The 18,842-nt window shown below is 38.2% G+C and overlaps 1 protein-coding gene across 3 annotated transcripts in view; it reads right to left on the bottom strand.

Annotated features, from left to right (window-relative positions):
• Positions 1-18,842, bottom strand: part of TENM1 (teneurin transmembrane protein 1) — a gene marked incomplete at both ends in the record, with an annotated part of 571,653 nt that overhangs the window by 284,895 nt on the left and 267,916 nt on the right. For 2 of the 3 annotated variants that reach the window (XM_082681807.1, XM_082681805.1), the window contains one exon: positions 12,326-12,478. In XM_082681807.1, coding sequence (XP_082537933.1) covers positions 12,326-12,478 — 153 coding nt within the window. The remainder of the gene's footprint in view (positions 1-12,325; positions 12,479-18,842) is intronic. The other variant, XM_082681806.1, reaches the window with a different exon arrangement.

An 18,842-nucleotide genomic window follows, 5' to 3' on the forward strand; every position in this document is an offset into this window, starting at 1 on the left:
ATTCGCAATTCTACAACAATATCCTAGGCTCTAATATCCTCTAAGTAAAAGATACTGAAACTATGGGCTGACTCAAAGGGCAACTGAGTGCATTTTAATATCGACAAGTCCTATGGACGAATATTGAAGAACCACAGAATTATAATGCAGGACTGTGTTCCATCTGAATGCACAATGATTACCTGGGTGGGGATGGTGCAGTTTTTTACTCTGGTACCACAAAATGGATCTTCACTTACTGACTGGGTCTGTGAAATAAATATCAGTGAAACTGTAAGTAAATTTAGAATTCAACCTGTTATTCAGGGCCCACAACTGTTATAGCATAAATTGCCTCCAAATGTATCTATGCTGTAGGTGGAAAGAAAACAAAACAAAGCCAAAAAACAAGCAACACACACACACACACACACACACACACACACACACACACACACCTCTTCAGCTAAGTCTACAAGGAAAGGAGGTCAGAAAGGTGCATTCTGTGCTGTTGTTTAATTTTCAATTCCCAAGGGTACTTGCGTGTGTGCAAGTGTATGTGTTCTCCTTTGAGGAGGGGGGAGTGCTTGGGGAACCTAGATCTTTGGTGTGAAATATAAGATTTGCAAAGTACTCTTCGGGAGAGGAGGGAGATACAGATGGCAGAGTAAGAGGACATGGAGCTCACATCCCCCTACCAACACATCAAAAATACATCTACATGTGGAACAATCCTCACTGAAAACTAAATGGAAACTGGTTAGAAGGACTCCTATACAACCAAGGTTATAAGAAAGATACACACATAATCGGGTAGGAGTCAAAGAAAAGTCTTGGCTTGGGACCTGTGCACCTGGGAGGGGAACTGGAGGAAAAGGGATATCACATAGGCAGATACCGGCCCTGGGGAGTGAGCAGGTCGAGCCACAGACTGGACGTCTCAGTCCATGAGTACTATGTGGAGAAGACAAGCCCCCTTAGCTGTCTGGAGGACCGCTGGATCAGATAGAAAGTCTGCTGAAGCCTGGACTCTGCTTGTGAGGTCTGCCCCAGCAGTTGCTGGGTTTCCTGAGACCACCATGCCATGCACCACAGCCTGAGCTGAGTGAACGCTCTGGCCCCGGTCACTCCACGCCATAGCACGGCACTGGATCTGGGGCTGATATGACCGGGGAAAAGATCAGATCACGGGCCGCCGAGGTGATCCAGTGCGGGGGCAGAGCTATTGTTAGCACTTATTCAGGCAGTGCCTCAGAAGAAGCCCAGATCTCTGACAGCAGCCGCTCTACTGCAGCTCACTACTTGATACACACGGAGAGTTCAAGCGGGTCCCGCCAGACCTGTGGAGCAATTCCACAAGGGGGCAGGGGTGGTGGAGGCAGTGGGCAGTGATCAACTGTGAGAAACGAAGGGGTCTCGCACCCGAGGCTGCATCTGAGTGAAGCCTCAGACACCTACACAGGCAGTGCATCAGACCTCTGTCTGCACATGGGCCCCGCTTATTTCAGCACTCCCCTCCTCTGGGGCAAAGGTCTCAGTGTGGGGAAGGTGAAAATCACACACTTGAAACAGAGCCAGCTCAAGTCAAACCCTTGGGGCTTCTGCTCCAGCAACTTGATTAGACCCTGCCCCTGACAGGGCGGTGATAACCACTGAGCAGAGAGGAAGTCCCACCTCACACCCTGAGCAGCTCTAGTTCCTCCATTTCCAGCCTCACACCTTACCAAGGTGAGAGCTGCCAGCACACCCTGAGGGAAGATGTGATTTGCATCCACGTCAAATCCAGTCCTCCCATCAAAGGCGCTGGGCACTAGCAGTCTGTCTGGGGCTGCTCCCACATAAGAACACTCCTTCAAGACCACAATAGGTAACTGTTTCACCTAAATTCATACAGATGGAGAAAGTTAAGCAAAATGAAAGTGCAGAGGAACTACTTTCAACTGAAAGAGCAAGAGAAAAGTCCTGAAAAAATGAAACAAAGTATCAGATAATAATTTATCAGATAAAGAATTCAAAACATTGGTATAAAAATGTTAACTGAATTACAGAAAAGAAATTATCTAAACAATGAACATTTTAACAAGGAACCAGCCCAAACAGAAATGAATAATCAAAAGTTGAAACAAAAAACGTATTAGAATGAATATCAGACTAAGTGATACAGAAGAATGCATAAGTGGTCTGGAAGATAGAATAATGGAAATCACCCAATCAGAACAGCAGAAAGAAAAACAAATTAAAAAAAAAAATGAAAGCAACTTAAGAGATCTCTAAGATAATATCAAGCTTTCCAACATTTGCACTATAGGGGTTCCAAATGGAGAATAGAAAGAGAAGGGGATCAAAAATGTATTTGAGGAAATTATGGCTAAAAATTTCGCAAACCTGAAGAAGGAAACAGATATCCAGGTACAGGAAGCACAGAGGGTCCCAAACAAGATGAACCCAAACAGCCACAGCAAGAAATATCATAATTAAAATGCCAAAAGTTAAAGATAAAGAGAGAATCCTAAAGGCAGCAAGAGAAAAACAAAGATTCACATACAAGGGAATCCCCATAAGGCTACTAGCTGATTTCTCTGCAGAAACTGTGCAGGCCAGAAGGGAGGGGCATAATATATTCAAAGTCCTGAAAGGGAAACACCTGCAACCTGAGATACTTTACCTAGCAAGACTGTCATTTAGAATAGAAGGACAACAAGTAATAAAATGGCAATAAGTACATACCTATCAATAATTACTTGAAGCGTCAATGGACTAAATGCTCTGATCAAAAGACATAAGGTGGCTGGTTGGATTAAAAAAACAAGACCCTTCTGTATGCCAACAAATTGGACAACCTAGAAGAAATGGACAAATTTCTTAAAAGATATAATCTGCCAAGACAGAATCAAGAAGAAATGGACAATACGAACACAGAGACCACTAGTAGTGAAATTGAAGCTGTAATAAAAAAAACTCCCAGCAAACAGAAGTCCAGGACCAGACAGCTTCACAGGGGAATTCTATAAAACATATAAAGAAGAACTAATACCTATCCTCAAATTATTCAAAAAAAATTGAAGAGGATGGAACACTCCTAAATTCATTCTACGAAGCCACCATCACCTTGATACCAAAATCAGACAAAGACATGACCAAAAAAGAAAATTACAGACCAATATCTCTGATGAATATAGATGCAAAAATCCTCAACAAAATATTAGCAAACCAAATCCAACAATACACAAAAAGAATCAGACACCATGATCAAGTTGGAGTTATGCCAAGGACACAAGGATGCTTCAAAATTCAAAAATCAATCAATGTGATACACAACACTGACAAAAGGAAGAATAGAAATAGAAATCACATGATCATCTCAATAGACACAGAAAAAGCAGTTGACAAAAATTTAACATCCATTGATAAAAACTCTCATCAGAGTAGGTATAGAGGGAACAAATCTCAATATAATAAAGGCCATTTATGACAAACCCACAGCTAACATCATACTCAAGGGTGTAAAACTGAAAGCATTTCCTCTAAATTCAGGAGCAAGACAAGGATGGCCACTCTCACCACTTCTATTTAACATAGTATTGGAAGTCCTAGCCACAAAAATCAGACAAGAAAAAGAAATAAAAGGCATCCAAATTGGAAAGGAAGAATTAAAACTGTCACTCTTTGCAGATAACATAATACTTTATATAGAAAACCCTAAAGTCTCCACCGAAAAACTATTAGAACTAATAAATGAATTCCACAAAGTTGCAGGATACAAGATTAATATACAGAAATCTGTTGCTTTTCTATATAATAATAATTAACTATCAGAAAGAGAAGGAATAAAATATCAAGGAAAAACTTAATCAAGGAGGTGAAAGACCTATACTCTGAAAACTATAAACATTGATGAAGGAAACTGAAGATGATACAAAGAAATGGGAAGATACCCCATGCTCTTGCATTAGAAGAATTAATATTGTTAAAATGTCCATAATACCTAAAGCAATCTACAGATTTAACGCAATTCCTATCAAAATATCCAAGACATTTTTCACAGAACTAGAACAAATAATACTAAAATTCATATGGAACCACAAAAGACCCTGAATTGCCAAAGCAATCCTGAGGATAAAGAACAAAGCTGGAGATATCACACTCCCAGAGTTCATACTATAATACAAGGCTACAGTAATCAAAAAGCACAGTACTGGGGCTTCCCTGGTGGCGCAGTGGTTGAGAGTCCGCCTGCCGATGCAGGGGACACGGGTTCGTGCCCCGGTCTGGGAAGATCCCACGTGCCGTGGAGCGGCTGGGCCCGTGAGCCATGGCCACTGAGCCTGCGCGTCCAGAGCCTGTGCTCCGCGACGGGAGAGGCCACAACAGTGAGAGGCCCGCGTATCGCAAAACAAAACAAAACAAAACAAAAAAAACGCACAGTTACTGGCACTAAAACAGACACATTGATCAATGAAATAGAATAGAGAGCCCAGAAATAAAACCCATGCACCTATCATCAATTAATCTATGATAAAGGAGGCAAGAATATACAATGGAGAAAAGACAGTCTCTCCAACAAGTGGTACTAGGAAAACTGGACAGACACATGTAAAACAATGAGATCAGAACATTTCCTCATACCATATACAAAAATAAACTCAAAATGGATTAAAGACCTAAATGTAATACCTGAAACCATAAAACTCCTAGAAGAGAACATAGGCAGAACATAATTTGACATAAATCATAGCAATATTTTTTTGGCTCTGTCTCCTAAGGGAAAAGAAATAAAAGCAAAAATAAACAAGTGGGACCTAATCAAACTTAAAAGCTTTTGCACAGCAAAGGAAACCAGTGACAAAATGAAAAGACTGGCTATTGCATGGAAGTAAATATTTGTAAACGATATGACCAACAAGGGGTTAATACCTAAAATATATTAACAGCTCTTACAACTCAATATCAAAAAAAACCAAACAACCCAATCAAAAAATGGGAAAAAGACCTGAACAGACATTTTTCCAAAGAAGATATACAGATGGCTAACAGGCACATGAAAAGATGCTCAACATCGCTAATTACTAGAGAAATGCAAATCAAAACTACAATGAGATCTCACCTCACACCTGTCAGAATGGCTATCATCAAAAAGTCTACAAATAATCAATGCTGTAGTGGATGTGGAGCAAAGGGAATACTTGTACACTGTTGGTGGGAATGTAAATTGATGCACCCACTGTGGAAAATAGTATGGAGTTTCCTCAAAAAATTAAAAATTAAACCACCATGTGATCCAGCAATCCAACTCCTGGGTATACAAATGGAAAAATGAAAAGATACATGCACCCTAATGTTCATAGCAGCTCTATTTACAATAGCCAAGACATGGAATGAACCCTAGTGCCCATCAACAGATGACTAGCTTAAGAAGATGTGGTATGTATATACAATGGAATATTACTCAGCCATAATAAAGAATGAAATACTGCAAGCTGCAGCAACACGGATAGGCCTAGAGAATATTAAGCTTTGTGAAATAAGTGAGACAAAGACAAATACTGTATGATACCACTTATATATGGAATCTAAAAAATAATACAAATGAACATATATGCAAAATGGAAGGAGATTAACAGATGTAAAAAAACTAATGGTTACCAGTGGGGAGAGGGAAGTGGCAAATTAGGGTTATGGGATTAAGAGATACAAGCTACTATGTATAAAATAGATAAGCAACAAAGATATATTGTATAGCACAGGGAGTTATAGCCATTATCTCGTAATAACTTTTAATGGAGTATAATCTGTATCGAGTAATAATAACTTTTAATGGAGTAATAATAATAACTTTTAATGGAGTAATAATAACTTTTAATGGAGTATAATCTGAATCACTATGCTGTACACCTGAAATTAATATAGTATTGTAAATCAATTATATTTCAAAAAAATTTTTTTAAATAGAAAATGCAGAACACTATGGAGACAGGTGAGAAGATTAAGTATACATCTGAAATTAAGTAGTGATGGCAACCAGATGTTAAGGATACAGCAAGAGAAAATTGATAAAACATGGTGGATATGGTGACTATTTATATTGGTAGTGGGACTAGAAAGGGTATAACTGAAGATGACTATCCACATGGGGAAGATATGGTAATGTATGTAGTGGGAGAATAAAAGACTTAAAAGGAATTACAAGGACAATAAAATATCAATAAAAAAACTGCAGAAAATGGCAAACAAAAAGTATTCTTAGGAAGGGATGTGACTATTAGCATTGAGATGTCTAATCAAGACAGCTGTTACTTAAACAACTGGCCTTGAGAATAGAATTTTTTAAAAAAGAAAGAAAAGACCCAAAAAAGGGTGCTGAGATAACAGTTAAGAGATTGGATCCTAATCTCAGCTCTGCCAGTAGTTATGTCTATTATGTAAGGCAAGTCACTTAACCTTCTTGTGTTCTCCTTTTCAACTGTAAAACAAGGGTAACAATAGCTGCTACAGCATAAAACTGTTATGTGGATAAAAGACATTAAAGTATTCTGAAACTGTAAATGCTCTCTAAGTGCATATGATTATTGTTATATACATGTCAAAACCCGAAACTTATAATGCAGAAAACTGGGAATTAATTATTTGAATGACAACAGAATTCTCTGCAAGTACTTTAAATGGGAAAACAGCGGTTTACAAATTTTACAGACACACATTTCAACCACTTCCCAGGAGTATATCCCCTTTTGCAAAACTAGGTCAACTTTTACTTGGAATGGCTAATTTTTCTTTGTTAACTGCATAATTCGGATTCACTGACTCATACTGTATACAGCTAGAAGGGACCTTAGAGATAAGCTAGTCCTACGGAGCAACACCCCGTCTTGTCAGAGCCTTAGCGGCTGGGAAGAGAATGGAGGAAAAGGAAGGAAAGAGTAAGGAAAAGAGAGGGGTGGCAGGAGTCTGCTCCGCTCCCTCACCTTATCTGGAGAAAGGTGGCTCTTATCTGCTATATATTTCTAATTGCTAGGTAAGATTTCATTTGCAAAAAGTGTTTCACTTCCCATGACCTGTCCCCCACAAAGGGTTGCAAGCTGAAGGGGAGCAGAATTTGCCACCCCAAAATATGCCTCTTTGGCTTAAGGATTATCTTGAGCTGATTATTTTTACAAAACAGCAGACATAGGAAAAGATCTGAAAAGTGAATAGGAGTTACCCTTTAGCAAGAGAGCCTTTAGCAAGTTAAAAATTACAAGTTAAAAGTTACTCTTTGCAAGATTTATAAGGGAAACCTCCATTTGTAAGGGTGTCTCCCCCTCTCTACCAGGAAGAGAAGGATAACTCTAAATCTTTGGAAACTCTGATCAAAGGAGAAGGAAATGACTTAAATCTGCATAACACCCATACTCCACTTACTGTGCTTTTCCTGATACCCTCCCTTAACTGACTCCCCTCGCATCTTTTGTTTTCAGATGAGATGGTATCTAAGGTGATGGCTTGGGTCATTTCGGGGAGGTGCTCAGTTTTCCTGGGTCTCTCCCATGAAAACAGGAGGTGCACATGTTATTTAACTTGCTTGTTTTTCTCCTATTTATCTTTCTTTTTATTACAAGGCGGTCTCAGCCAAGAACCTGAAGGGTAAAGGTAAAATTATTTTTCCTTCCCTTCAAAGCCAACTCCCTTTTTTTTCAGAGGAGAAACTGGAGCCCAGACAGGTGAAGCTATAGTCACAGTTTGGTCCTGGCTGAAGCATCTTCACGACAGGCTATAGACTGTGTCATATGAATCAGCTATACGTTGTTTACATGGTCGTATATTCAGCAGACATTGACTAGAAAATGTCTTTTTTTTTCCTTCAATTTTGCGGAGATAGATTTTGTAGGATGAACTTAAAAGAAATGTCACTTCCTCCCAAGGCCAGCCTTTTGCAAAAATTGTAAAGGAGATAAAGGTTGTCTTTAGTGTCCTTTAGTTTTCTGTCTCTCTACCCACCCTTTTTGTTCCTGGGCATCTAACCTGCAGGAATTCAGTACCCTCATCTACCCAACAAACTTCTTCCTCATTCAGATTGTTACTGACAATGTTGGATTTTACCTGAGCCCTATGCCCCTGGAAAACAGAGCTGGTTAAGAGATTACCCCAAACTTTTGCTTTCAGATATCCTTCCACGCTTTTATGATTTAGGAAGTGGCTTACCACAAAACAAACAAATAAATAAGCAAAAATAACCAAATTGAAAACCCTTTTCCCTAAGACTTATTAGAGAAGGCTCTCTGTCCATTCTTTCTCAGCACTCCCGTAAGAATTGCACATGACTCCTTTGTTACCTGTGACAAAGCCAAACACAGACCTTTCCCCTTTTGCTGGAACCTGCTGAAAAACCAGATACAGACCCTCCAATTTCCCATTCTTTCATAAATAGTTATCGGAGTTTAGAACTGTTTGTTCCCCTTCAACTAGCTAGACACAGAGAAAACATTTCCTGTTCATCTGACTCACTGAGATTTGCCCTGAGTACAAAACAATTGCAACTGTAAATCATCCCGCTTGTAGCTCATGTACTCCTCCTATAAAAGCCTTAGGCAAAACTGATCTTTGAACCTGAGGTGCTCTCCCTATTGCAATAGCCTGAATAAAATTAATTTTCTTACCAGCTCAGTTTCTGTCTTTGATTCCCCCTTAGAAAACCTCTTTAGGAATTTACATGTTTAGATTGTGTTACATTATTACAATAATAGAAAACAGAAGAGGTGGAACCAGGAGTCCTTGGTTCTAGTCTCAGTTCTCTGTGTGTTCTTTTTTTTTTTTTTTTTTTTTTATTTATTTATTTTTGGGTGTGTTGGGTCTTCGTTTCTGTGCGAGGGCTTTCTCTAGTTGCGGCGAGTGGGGGCCACTCTTCATCGCGGTGCACGGGTCTCTCACTGTTGCGGGCTCTCGTTGTGGAGCACAGGCTCCAGACGTGCAGGCTCAGTAGTTGTGGCTCACGGGCTTAGTTGCTCCGTGGCATGTGGGATCTCCCCAGACTAGGGCTCGAACCCGTGTGCCCTGCATTGGCAGGCGGATTCTCAACCACTGCGCCACCATCTCTGTGTGTTCTTGACCCCTCTGGACCTCAGTTTCTTCATCTTTAAATAATGATATTGGATTTGATAATCTTGAAGATTTTAACATTCTCTACTAGTTGATAAATTACACTGTAATTATTTTCAATTCAATTTATGGACCTTACATGACTCAGGTCTAGGAACAAGTCTTTCATTTGTTCATATCCCCTGCTCTGTTTAAAGCAGCTGTTACATAATATTTACAAGTTAAAGAGAAAGAGTGAGTTATGACTAGTTTGTAAGCTTCTAAGGTAGTAGGGCCTGTTTTAGTGCAATACTTTCAATTTTACATTAGTGAAAAACTGATAACTGATTTTTCTGGTAGATTCTGACATATGGTTGTGACTTATATCTTCTTTTTGAAACTAAATTTAAATTATTCAAATAAATTTAAAAAACAAAATTTTAGCATACTAAATAATCAAATATTCTTTTTTTCTTTCATTTTGAAAATTAAGTGGTGAGAAAATTCTTTAATCTCCTAATGAGAAGCAGATACATATAGCTACTGTTAATGGGGAACCAATTCCACTAAAATTTGATTATTTTTAAAGTGCTATTCTACTTATCCATGGCTTTGGTGATGAAAGTGATGATATTTTAAAAATAATAGATGTTAAATTGGTAAGTAAAGAGAAATCAAACTTTAAAGAGAGAAAACATCTAAATCCTAAGGAGGCCATCATTCATAAAAAAGTTGATGTCAGTTTGAAAGCAGGATCTATAGTATCTAATAGGATGCCAATACAAGGTAATTTTCCAATCATCTGACCCAATAATAATTATTTTGCTAAATTAAACAATGTCCTTTACATCCATTGTCTCACTTACTCCTTACAGCCACTCTATGCGACAGGTACTATATTATCATCCATATGTTGCAGGTTAGGACACTGGTTCAGCAAGGCTCTGTCAATTAACTGCCTGAGGTTGGAGTGCCAGCAAATGACAAAGTCAGTATTCAAAGCCAAACCTGACTCCAGAGTCCAGGCTCTTAACTACAGTGCTACACTGTAAAGTGCTACACTGTAAAGAAAACAGTGTAAAAAGAATTACCTGGTTTTCGAGTTTAGAACTGTATTTATGGAGTTGTGTGATGTCTAGAAAATTGTAAAAGGATACAGGTGACCATTTGAAAATATCCTTATAGTATATTCCATCTTCTGCAAGGTTTGGTTTAGTATACACAGGACTTTATAAAAGAGGAGCTATGTTTTTACTTGGTAAGTAATACACAGTAAAGACCTAATATAACAGAACTATGATGTGCAGCTATTGCTAACGTTTTGTCCAGACTTCCATAAAAAGTCAGTTTAAGATAATAATTTGGTATACATGGCATGAACCTTTAATGATTTTTCTTAATAAAGAAATTGGTTTGGCCTGCTTGTTGTTGTAATTGAGCAGAATCTTAAAAACATTTTCCATTTATGAAACTTGTCACAACACATTAAAATACAGAATTTACCTAAAATCTATCATGAATAGACACTGGGGCTTTGCTTTCAGGGTGTAAAATGTCTTTTGTGGTTTTCATATATGTTTCATGTGTGGATTTCAGTATAATGCAGAAGTTAAGAGACAAGTCTCTGGAATCAGACCACCAGTTTCTAGCTCTGTGACCTTGGGCAAATGACTTAAACTCTCTGTGCTTCTATTTCTCATTTGGAAAATGAAGACCATAGCATTACTTTCATGATATAAATACATGTTTAGTGTCTGGAGTAAATCTTGGCACATGGTAACTGTTTAATACAATTTAGTCATCATCATCAAACTATTTTTTGGAAAGGAATTCTAGAAATCTGAATTAGAATAAAAAAATGAATATGCTCTGATGACAACTATGTGATGACCTTCTGCTGTCTTGTATGCTTCATTTTCATCAAACAGATAATTCATGATTTTCAGTGTGACTGGCAAAAAAAATCCCTAAGCATATGATACCAAATGGTGGCTCCTGTACTTGCAGATATAAAGGAATCAAATAGCAGGAGGGAAGGTAAGGGAGAAAATGTCCAAGTGTATTCAGACCCTTTCCTCTGCCATTTCTGACCCCTGCACTACCCTCAGTCCCTCTCAGCAGCAACAATGAAATTGCTGGGAGAGTTCAGCCCAGGCTAGAAACAGTAATTCTAAAGGACATAAAGCAAACTGCACTGTGAATTGAAAACTGGAATAAACCATAATGTTTTCCTGAACCCTAAGCATTAATTTTTACTGAAGCATAGACCAAAGCAAAGTTCCTTTTTCAAAAGCAAACAAAAATAAAACAAACCCCACAAATAACTCCCCAGAAGGAACTAAAAACACAAGAGTAGTAATTGAAACAACTATAAAAATCTCTTATTTTCAACTAATGAACCAAAACTGATTTTCCACCTCTATAAAATTATAAGCTTCTTAATTTAAGGGTAGGGTTTGGGTCATTCATTCATTCATCTTTTTATATTTAATCTAAAAATATTTAGGATAGTACTGGCTATACGTTTTGTTTTCAAATTTTACTTTTTGAATTGACATCCCCGATATTTTACATGGCTCAAGGCCCTCTGTACTGTATCTTATATCAAGAGAAATCACAATACAAATTTTCAGTTATTTTCAATATTTGAATATTAAGACTAAGATCATTCAACATGAATAAAATGTTGGGACTGCTGGTACAGTACTGTGACATTTATTGTAAATGTCAGGCAGTTCAAGCTTATGTTGGTTAAATTTAACAATTCAGTACTCAAAGTGCTTTTTTCTTTTCCCCAACTAGGAAGAATTCATGTTTCCCAACTAGGAAAAAAATTCATATTCTCCCACTTTGACGTAAACATTCGCCCTTGTATTACACATAGAAGGCATTTTCTTATTATAAACAGAAGAAATTTCCATATATCCTTTGTAAAGTGTTATATATAAATGCTGGGCTTGGACACAGAGAACTTAATCAAAATCCCACGTTGCTTCAGGGTACTTATATGTGAAATGCAATTTCCATTGTATTGAAACCTCCATCCTGTAAATATTTATCTATTTTCAAAATTGCCAACATATTTGAAAGGTTTAATTGGTTTATATTCAAGGCACTAGAGAAAGGAAAATCTGCTTTCACAAGACATTTACATGTATTTATTCTGTCCACGTAGAGTATTTCTTTCGAGTGATCATGAAATTTAATGTGAAGTGAAACCATCCCAGGTTTGGTTCTGATGACTAAATTAGAAGAAAAGTAATCAATAATCAATCAGTCACTTTGATCACTGTACCTTTTTTCTCTGATTTATTGGAAACTTTTCCTCCAATTGGAGAGTAAGTGGTATCCATGGATTCAGTCCCTCTGTTCCCCTTGCTAACTCCATTTTCATAGAGCTGTCCTTCAGCTGGTTGCAACTGCCAAGTCAGGCCGAACAAATGTACTGCTGCAAGAAAACAAGCCATACATGAACTTATTCCAGACTTGTCAAAAAGTTCTCTAAACCAGCTGTCCCTTTCCACCCAAAAATGCCATGACTGGTTTTCTTTCAGTTAGGCCAAGCAACCTGGAGTTGATACCCACATCACACATGTAGTGACTTTCCCAAACAGTGCTTAAAATTTTGAGGCTGAAGCTATCCCAGTGATAGCAGAAGTTGAAATTCTGGTCAAGCAATTACAGTGGGATTGGACTCTGCTCCTCAGTGCTGTGACCCCTTCCTCCTCCGTTTCCCTCAGTCGTGTAACTCTAGTTTGCACATGGAAACCGCAGAGTAATGGTGGACAGGCTATCGCGAGAACATGAGAGACCTTCTCTATGGCCCTTGTTCAATTCAATTCAGCAAATATTTCCTGAGTGCCTAGTATGCATAAGGTCCTATGATAGCTACTCCAGATGTTAACATCTAGATGCCTATTAGGGTAGGAGCTGAAAGTAATACAAGTATAAAATAATGATAATACACAGAATAATTGAGGTAATACAGGTTCAAATTGCTATCATATGGCTTCCCTATATGATAAGCCCGTGCACAGCAACGAAGACCCAACGCAGCCAAAAATAAATAAATTTATTTAAAAAAAATTGCTATCACAGGATTAAAAAATACTCAGTGTTGATCAGCATGCAGGAAAATGGGGACTCTCATACACTTTTTTTTTTAAGTCAATCTTTTTTTAGATTGACTTAAATCTTTTTTTAGATTGTGCGGGGGTTTTCTCTAGTTGCAGCGAGCGGGGGCTACTCTTTGTTGCGGTGCATGGGCTTCTCACTGTGGTGGCTTCTCTTGTTGCAGAGCACGGGCTCTAGGCGCCCAGGCTTCAGTAGTTGTGGCGCGAGGGCTCAGTAGTTGTGGCTCGGGGGCTCTAGAGCGCAGGCTCAGTAGTTGTGGCGCACGGGCTTAGTTGCTCCACGGCATGTGGGATCTTCCCGGACCAGGGCTCGAACCCGTGTCCCCTGCAGTGGCAGGCAGATTCTTAACCACTGCGCCACCATGGAAGCCCTCTCATACACTCTTTTTTTTTTTTTAACATCTTTATTGGGATATAATTGCTTTACAATGGTGTGTTAGTTTCTGCTTTATAACAAAGTGAATCAGCTATACATATACATATGTTCCCATATCTCTTCTCTCTTGTGTCTCCCTCCCTCCCACCCTCCCTATCCCACCCCTCCAGGCGGTCACAAAGCACCGAGCTGATCTTCCTGTGCTATGCGGCTGCTTCTCATACACTCTTGATGTGAGTATAAAAAACCAGTCACCTTTTGGAGGGTAACGTGGCACCATTTATTAAGAAAACTTGAAATTTGGCTGAATCTTTTAGGAAACAATTCAATTTCTATGAATTAGCTATGAATGTGTACTAAACTACAAGTCTATCCATTGAAACATTTAAAAACTAGTAAAAAGTTATGATCAATCTAAATATTCATCAAAAGGAGATTAATTAAATAACCGATGATATAAATAATACAAGATTAAGCAGTTATTAAATCTTGTTGCAGAAGACTATGTAATGGCATGGGAAATATTTATGATGCATCAAATGAAAAACATCAGGCTACTAAACAGTATGAATAGTATGATCTATATTTTGTGTGTGTGTGTGTGTGTGTGTGTGTGTGTGTGCGTGCGCGCGCACATATGTTGCTGTGTGGAGAAAGAAAGGGCTGAGAGGATGTATTGCAACATAGTAACAGTATGTGGGGTTTATGGAGGATTTTATTTTCTTCTTTATGATTTCTGTATTGTCTATATTGTTTACAATGAATATGTGTGATGTTTGCCATCTGGGGAAAAAAGAAATTTTTGTTTTAAAAGAAATGGTTTAAAGGAACAATAGATAAAAATTGGCTTGGTTGATCAGGGATGATTTAATGAAGGAAGTAGGATTAGAGATAGACCTTGAAGGATATGTGGGGCAGGTGTCAACAATAGGTGGGGTGAGGGGGCAGGGTGAACAACATATGACTTTGTAAAGCACAAGATGTATTTGAGGCAAAGGAAGTTGATGGGGTTGGTTGGAGTTTAGCTACATATAGAAGTTAGTGGAAGTTAAGGCTGGAAGGGTCGATAAGGGCCATATTGTGGAGGGCACTGAATGCCACACTTAGGTATTTGGATTCAATTTACTGGGCAACAGGGAGGCACCGCTATTTTCTGAGCAGATGAGGGCTATGATCAATTTTCTTTAGGAAGATTAATTTAATAGCAATGAGGAGCACTGATGATTTCTAGGCAAATAAATGATATCATCAGAGCACCCTCTGTAGAAAGATAAATCCAGTAGTAGTGTGGAGAAGGATGGATTGGAGGCCTAAAAATGTGGCAAGAACACAAACTGGGATGGCACTGCAATAATCTAGGTGAAAAATGATGAGTGTCTCATTTAGGGCCGTGGCTGTGAGAATGCCAAGAAGGCAATTCCTTAAGGAGAAATTGCATAAATGTCATTTCAGGATTTGGCAACCAGCTCTGTGTATGAGTGGGTGGGTGTGTGCTTGCACGCTTGTGTATGTGTGTAGGTGTGCTGGGGATGGGCATAGGAAAGAGTGACAGAAAGGGAGGAATCCAAAACGTTAAGGTTTTGAGCCTGATAACTGAAAGCACTGTGGAACCATTAACAGAGTTAGGGAATTCGCACTTAGCTCAGCACTAGCTACGAACAGTTGGTGCTGGATATGTGTTTGTTGAATGCTTACTAGTTGGTCTGGGGAAGGGTGACGTGATGGGAGGAATACAATGAATTAATATTTGGAGATTCCAGGTTCCAGGGACTGATGGGCTATCTAGATAGTCATGTCAGACACAGGAGTTTGAAGTTCTGGAGAAATATTAGGTCTAGGACAAGACTAGAATCACACATGCACATAAGCAACAGTTGAAGTGAGAGCAAGTGAGATTACTGAGTGGAGAGAATGTTAGGAGAAAACAGTGCCTCGGACAGAAGCTGGGGACATCCTTTTATTTGTTTTCTTACTGCAATTTTCAAATCAACCAAATCTTACCAAAAGGCAAAAAAAAAAAAGTGTATCTGTTCATAAGCCATCTCATATTTTTCTTTATGTTCCTAGGCAGACTGAAAGGGGCTAATTTATATGTCTAACACAAATACATAGCATATGAATTAGCAACCGAGAACAGGAAAGCTAGCCAGATAGCCTATTTAAAAATCATTCATCCACTTTTAGTTGAGCTAAAGAGATTTCTAACACGTACCTTCTAATTTATCCTTAAAACTTTTAAGCATTTAATTGGTTTCTACCCTTTTCTTTGGATTACGGCCAGTACTGCCTGATGAATTTCTCTTGCAATTACTGGAAACAAATGAAACTCAAATGATACTGGTTCTGAGTAAGGTACAGTATGGCATGCTAATAGAGCTATATGAGGGACATCCCTGAGATTTCCTTGCCAAAAGACTCAAAGTACAGTTGGTTTAACATCCTCGCTCCAATTAAAGGTATTTATCAGCTTTATAGAAAATTCAGTCTACTCAGTCCCCTAATAATTTGAATATGATGGACATTAGAAGCTATATTGAAAATGTGTTTGACTTTCTTGGTTCTGTTACTTTTTTGAAATTAGATGGGCCATAAGGAACAAAAGGCATAGTAGTTCGCATTTTGCAGATCAAGAGGGCTATTTTATATACTTTATTTAAGTTAAGCCAGTTTCCTGAGGGCACTTAACGATGAGAGAGAAAATACATGTGCTGAGAATCACTTCAAAATAATAAAATAAGGTTTAATTTTTCACCATCAAATGAAAGGGACTGCTTGTAGCCAATCATGACAGATAAAGAGGTATGCACAATTAGTCAAATACCTTTTGAGGGTGGTAAAGCTTTATAATTTTTCGAGTTTACTTATGCCTTTTCTAGGCAATGAGCTGTGTGTAATGTACCCATTGTTTTGTGATGTCCCTATGTATGAATACATAATGAAAATGATTTGCTACAGACTATGGGTACCATGGCAAGGCTATGGGTCTTTTCTCTCCTCCAAACTGAACTTCCATATACTGAGTTGTGAAAGGAAATCAAAGAGTGCATTTATGTGCAGGGTAGACTGAGGTAACTAAATAACTCCAGTGTTTGTGTTCTGTTAGAAATAAATAATACTTTGTTCACACTAAGACCAATACATAAAACTATGTTGAACTTTGGGATATACCAACACACCACTAGAAAGATATGGCAATACTTCTATTATGGGGATGTATTTATTGATTCATTCAACAAGTATTTTCAAAGCATATGCTGAGCACACCAGGAATGTCGGGAACACAGGAAAAGGTAATAAACAGCCAGGACTGCAAAGGTATTGGCTGACCCATACGGATGTTGGATGTAAACAACCAACATATCCTGATCAGGACCTACTGGCTGCGTATCAGCCTTGGATACACAATGAGGAAGATACAGAGTCCTTACCTTCTAATAGATCACCATTCAGATCTATGCTATGTATTTATAGCCACACTTTAAGCAAGTCCCCTAAACCAAAGTATAAACATTATGAGCCCACTCATAATGAAATAAGGGTACAACTGGTAATGAACAAACAGGGCAGTGTTAAGTTATATTCATATATTGATTCAACAAGTATTTCTTGAGTGCCTACTTTGTGCCAGGCACTGTTTTCCTAAGTTTAGAGCAGTGAATTAAAAAAAAATCTCTACCCTCCCAGAACTCATGTAAGAGGGTGGTAAGTTAAGAGAGGCAGACAATGAATAAATATATGATGTAATATAATATGGCTATATAGAAACAAAGAAGCAAATAAGTGAAATAATGTCCAGTAGTTACAAATGCTATAAAGGAAAAAAATAAGTCCGAGTAGTCAGGGAAGGTCTCTTGGAGTAGGTAATATTTGAACCAAGATTTGAATGAAGTGAAGGCATATGAATATCTAGTTGAAAAACCTCCTAGGAAGAAGGAACAGCAATTACAGAAAACCCTGAAGTCTTGTACGGAATATGTGAAGAACACTAAGGAGCTCAGTGTGGCCAGGGCTCAGTTAGGAAACAGAAGAGTGGTAGGAAAACTCAAAAACAGGATTGGGACCATAATCCTGTTATCTCTGTGCTCTAACCAACTTCACAAACTGGTCACCAATAAACTACAAATGAATAGAAAGTAATAAAACTAAAATCACACATGCCCCAACATATACCTACAAATGAGCACTACTGGTTATAGTAGGTCTAATATAACTACTCCTGACCCCAAACAAAGTTCTCTTTCCTAAAGACATATATAAAAATATACATACGCAATGAGCAAGGTTGGACACTAGCCAGATCTCTCAGGAAGTACCAGTTCCATTATTTGCACTTCACTAAAGTTCAATGGCCGGACAGAATGTGTCTGCCTATTCAGATATTCCAGGAGTAATGTCTTTTCAGCTGAGTAAGAATGGCAGTCCCTAATGCTCTCCTCACAAATGTTCCTTAGTGCTGAGTCCTGTAGATTTTATAATTCTTATCCTTCTTGTTTTATCCAATTGCAAAGAGCTATGCTCCGAAATTATAGATTTATTACAAAGTTAAGGTAACAAATGGAGTATCTTGCTGTCCCCAAGTGTCAAACTCAATCAAGCATCTTGGATCTCAAGGCAGCCTGACTTCATAAGAAGCCCTTCTTAACTTGCATATTTCTATAGGCTGGAGCCTCAAAGCCTCTCTGCAGTTATTTTTCTGTACTCTCTGTTAGGATGTTGGTCTTTGTTTCTCTTAAGTAAGACTGATGGTCTCTGGAAATGTTTATAATTGATAATGCTTCCCCATTCCATGCCCCTTCAAAAGGCAAATATTCACTTATAAGGGAGAGACTGCAGAAGTGCTTCAGAAGTAGATGTAGGAAATACATGCTGAATGACCTAGGTCTGTACTGTCTAATATGGCAGCCACTCACCACATGTGTCTATCAAGCATTTGAAATGTGGTTAGTCAAAGTCGAAGATTTCATATGAAAGTAAGAATGCAAATTATCCAATTAATAATTTTTATATTGATTATACGTTGAAGTGTTAATATTTTAGATATGTATTTCATTAAATTAAAATCTATTTAAATTAACTCCACCTGCTTATTACGTTTTTAATGTGGTAACTATAAAATTTAAAATTATATATGTGGTGTGGGTTGTATTTCTATTGGACAGTACTGATCTTGACTATCTAGAACATTTCACAAAGAGATATGGTGTTTCTCTCTTAGCACCTCGTTATAGAACCCACCATGCTATGTTGAAGATACCTATTTATATGAATGCCTCATCATTTTAAGCACTGAGAGGGTGGGTACC

This window comes from Grampus griseus, assembly GCF_964374135.1.
Source record: "Grampus griseus genome assembly, chromosome: X".
Classification (NCBI taxonomy): domain Eukaryota; kingdom Metazoa; phylum Chordata; class Mammalia; order Artiodactyla; family Delphinidae; genus Grampus; species Grampus griseus.